The sequence below is a fragment of the Danio rerio genome, chromosome 10, assembly GCF_049306965.1.
Source record: "Danio rerio strain Tuebingen ecotype United States chromosome 10, GRCz12tu, whole genome shotgun sequence".
NCBI classification, from domain to species: Eukaryota; Metazoa; Chordata; class Actinopteri; order Cypriniformes; family Danionidae; genus Danio; species Danio rerio.
Genome location: NC_133185.1, coordinates 50,732,501 through 50,735,000, shown reverse-complemented (window position 1 = coordinate 50,735,000; position 2,500 = coordinate 50,732,501). Strand labels below are relative to the sequence as shown.

Below are 2,500 nucleotides of genomic sequence, written 5' to 3'. Positions count from 1 at the left end.
GGGTCAGATGGAGAGTGGGTCAGATGGAGAGTGGGTTAGACGGACAGTGGATCAGATGGAGAGTGGGTCAGATGGAAAGTGGGTCAGATGGAGAGTGGATCAGATGGAGAGTGGATCAGAAGGAGAGTGGGTTAGACGGACAGTGGGTCAGACGAAGAGTGGATCAGATGGAGAGTGGGTCAGATGGAGAGTGGGTCAGACGAAGAGTGGATCAGATGGAGAGTGGGTCAGATGGAGAGTGGATCAGATGGAGAGTGGGTCAGATGGAGAGTGGGTCAGATGGAGAGTGGGTTAGACGGACAGTGGGTCAGACGAAGAGTGGATCAGATGGAGAGTGGGTCAGATGGAGAGTGGATCAGATGGAGAGTGGGTCAGATGGAGAGTGGGTCAGATGGAGAGTCGATCGGATGGAGAGTGGGTTAGACGGACAGTGGGTCAGATGGAGAGTGGGTCAGATGGAGAGTCGATCAGATGGAGAGTGGGTCAGATGGAGAGTGGATCAGATGGAGAGTGGGTTAGACGGACAGTGGATCAGATGGAGAGTGGATCAGATGGAGAGTGGGTCAGATGGAGAATGGGTCAGATGGAAAGTGGGTCAGATGGAGAGTGGGTCAGATGGAGAGTGGGTCAGATGGAGAGTGGATCAGATGGAGAGTGGGTTAGACGGACAGTGGATCAGATGGAGAGTGGATCAGATGGAGAGTGGGTCAGATGGAGAATGGGTCAGATGGAAAGTGGGTCAGATGGAGAGTGGGTCAGATGGAGAGTGGGTCAGATGGAAAGTGGGTCAGATGGAGAGTGGGTCAGATGGAGAGTGGGTCAGATGGAGAGTGGGTCAGATGGAGAGTGGGTCAGATGGAGAGTGGGTCAGATGGAGATTGGGTCAGACGGACAGTGGGTCAGACAAACAGTGGGTCAGACGGACAGTGGGTCAGACAGACAGTGGGTCAGACAGACAGTGGGTCAGACAGACAGTGGGCCAGACAGACAGCGGGTTAGACAGATGCTTTACCTGTTCTGCAAGTGCTCATGGGAGGGAAGAGGGCGGCCGAACGCCGTGGAGAAGTTCTCTGACGGGCAGCGCTTCGGGCTGGACTTGGCAGACAAAGGCGTGAGCAGTGTGTCCCGCTTTGCTGACATTAAAAACACACACACACACACACACACACACACACACACACACACACACTTGAATTAAAGTCAGGAGTGATTGTAAGTGTATTTCAGCATGTCAGAAGCATAAATAATGTTTTCATACATTATGTGTGTGTTAGCGGCGTGTGTGTGTGTTAGCGGTGTGTGTGTGTGTGTGTGTTTTAGTGTGTCCTCACTGGGTGTGCTAGCGGGCAGGGCTCTCTGTGTGCGGGGGGGCAGTGATGAGGATCTGTGGCCCTCAGGAGAACCACTGCGCTCCTCCATAAACACCACTGTGGGCCTCCGCCTCGCCAACCCTGAACACACACACACACACACACACACACACACACACACACACACACACACAGAGAGAGAGAGATGATACACAGCCTGTATCTGCACACTCCTGTTCAGTAGCTGCGCTCAGTGAGATTTATTCATGTTTTCATTATTTATGTCTCTTCTGCTCACAAAGGTTGAGGCTATGTTTTAGTTATGTTAAAAACATGTTGAAGTTATATTCTGATTATATGTTGAGGTTACACTCTGGTTACGTTGATGTTATATTAAGAATATGTTGAGGTTTTGTGAAGGATATGTTTAGGTTATGTTTAGGTTATGTTCAGGTTACTTTCTGGTTATGTTAAGAAAATGTTGAGGTTATATTCTGGTTATAATAAGGACATGTTGAGGTTATGTTAAAGATATGTTGTTATATTAAGCATATGTTGAGTATATGTTAAGGACATGTTGAGGTTATGTTCTGGTTATGTTGAAGTTATGTTAAGGACATGTTGAGGTTATGTTCTGGTTATGTTGAGGTTATGTTCTCGTTATGTTGAGGTTATGTTCTGGTTATGTTGAGGTTATGTTCTGGTTATGTTGAGGTTATGTTCTGGTTATGTTGAGGTTATGTTCTCGTTATGTTGAGGTTATGTTCTCGTTATGTTGAGGTTATGTTCTGGTTATGTTGAGGTTATGTTCTGGTTATGTTGAGGTTATGTTCTGGTTATGTTGAGGTTATGTTCTGGTTATGTTGAGGTTATGTTCTGGTTATGTTGAAGTTATGTTGAGGTTATGTTGAGGTTATGTTCTGGTTATGTTGAGGTTTTGTTCTGGTTATATTGAGGTTATGTTCTGGTTATTTTGAGGTTATGTTCTCGTTATGTTGAGGTTATGTTCTGGTTATGTTGAGGTTATGTTCTGGTTATGTTGAAGTTATGTTCTGGTTATGTTGAGGTTATGTTCTGGTTATGTTGAGGTTATGTTCTGGTTATGTTGAAGTTATGTTGAGGTTATGTTGAGGTTATGTTCTGGTTATGTTCTGGTTATGTTGAGGTTTTGTTCTGGTTATGTTGAGGTT

The 2,500-nt window shown here is 46.0% G+C and overlaps 1 protein-coding gene and 1 long non-coding RNA gene across 3 annotated transcripts in view; one reads left to right on the top strand and one right to left on the bottom strand.

The window, feature by feature from the left end:
• Window positions 1-2,500, bottom strand: part of mphosph9 (M-phase phosphoprotein 9) — a 31,406-nt gene that overhangs the window by 6,713 nt on the left and 22,193 nt on the right. Inside the window, exons 19-20 of one of the 2 annotated variants that reach the window (XM_073915280.1) lie at window positions 1,332-1,451; window positions 1,013-1,133 (exon numbers count right to left, since the gene is read on the bottom strand). In XM_073915280.1, coding sequence (XP_073771381.1) covers window positions 1,013-1,133; window positions 1,332-1,451 — 241 coding nt within the window. The remainder of the gene's footprint in view (window positions 1-1,012; window positions 1,134-1,331; window positions 1,452-2,500) is intronic. The other variant, XM_073915282.1, reaches the window with a different exon arrangement.
• LOC141376487 (uncharacterized) overlaps window positions 1,294-2,500 on the top strand; it is a 2,846-nt gene continuing 1,639 nt past the window's right edge. The window contains exons 1-2 of the long non-coding RNA XR_012386617.1: window positions 1,294-1,691; window positions 1,742-2,266. This is a non-coding gene — a long non-coding RNA (uncharacterized lncRNA). The remainder of the gene's footprint in view (window positions 1,692-1,741; window positions 2,267-2,500) is intronic.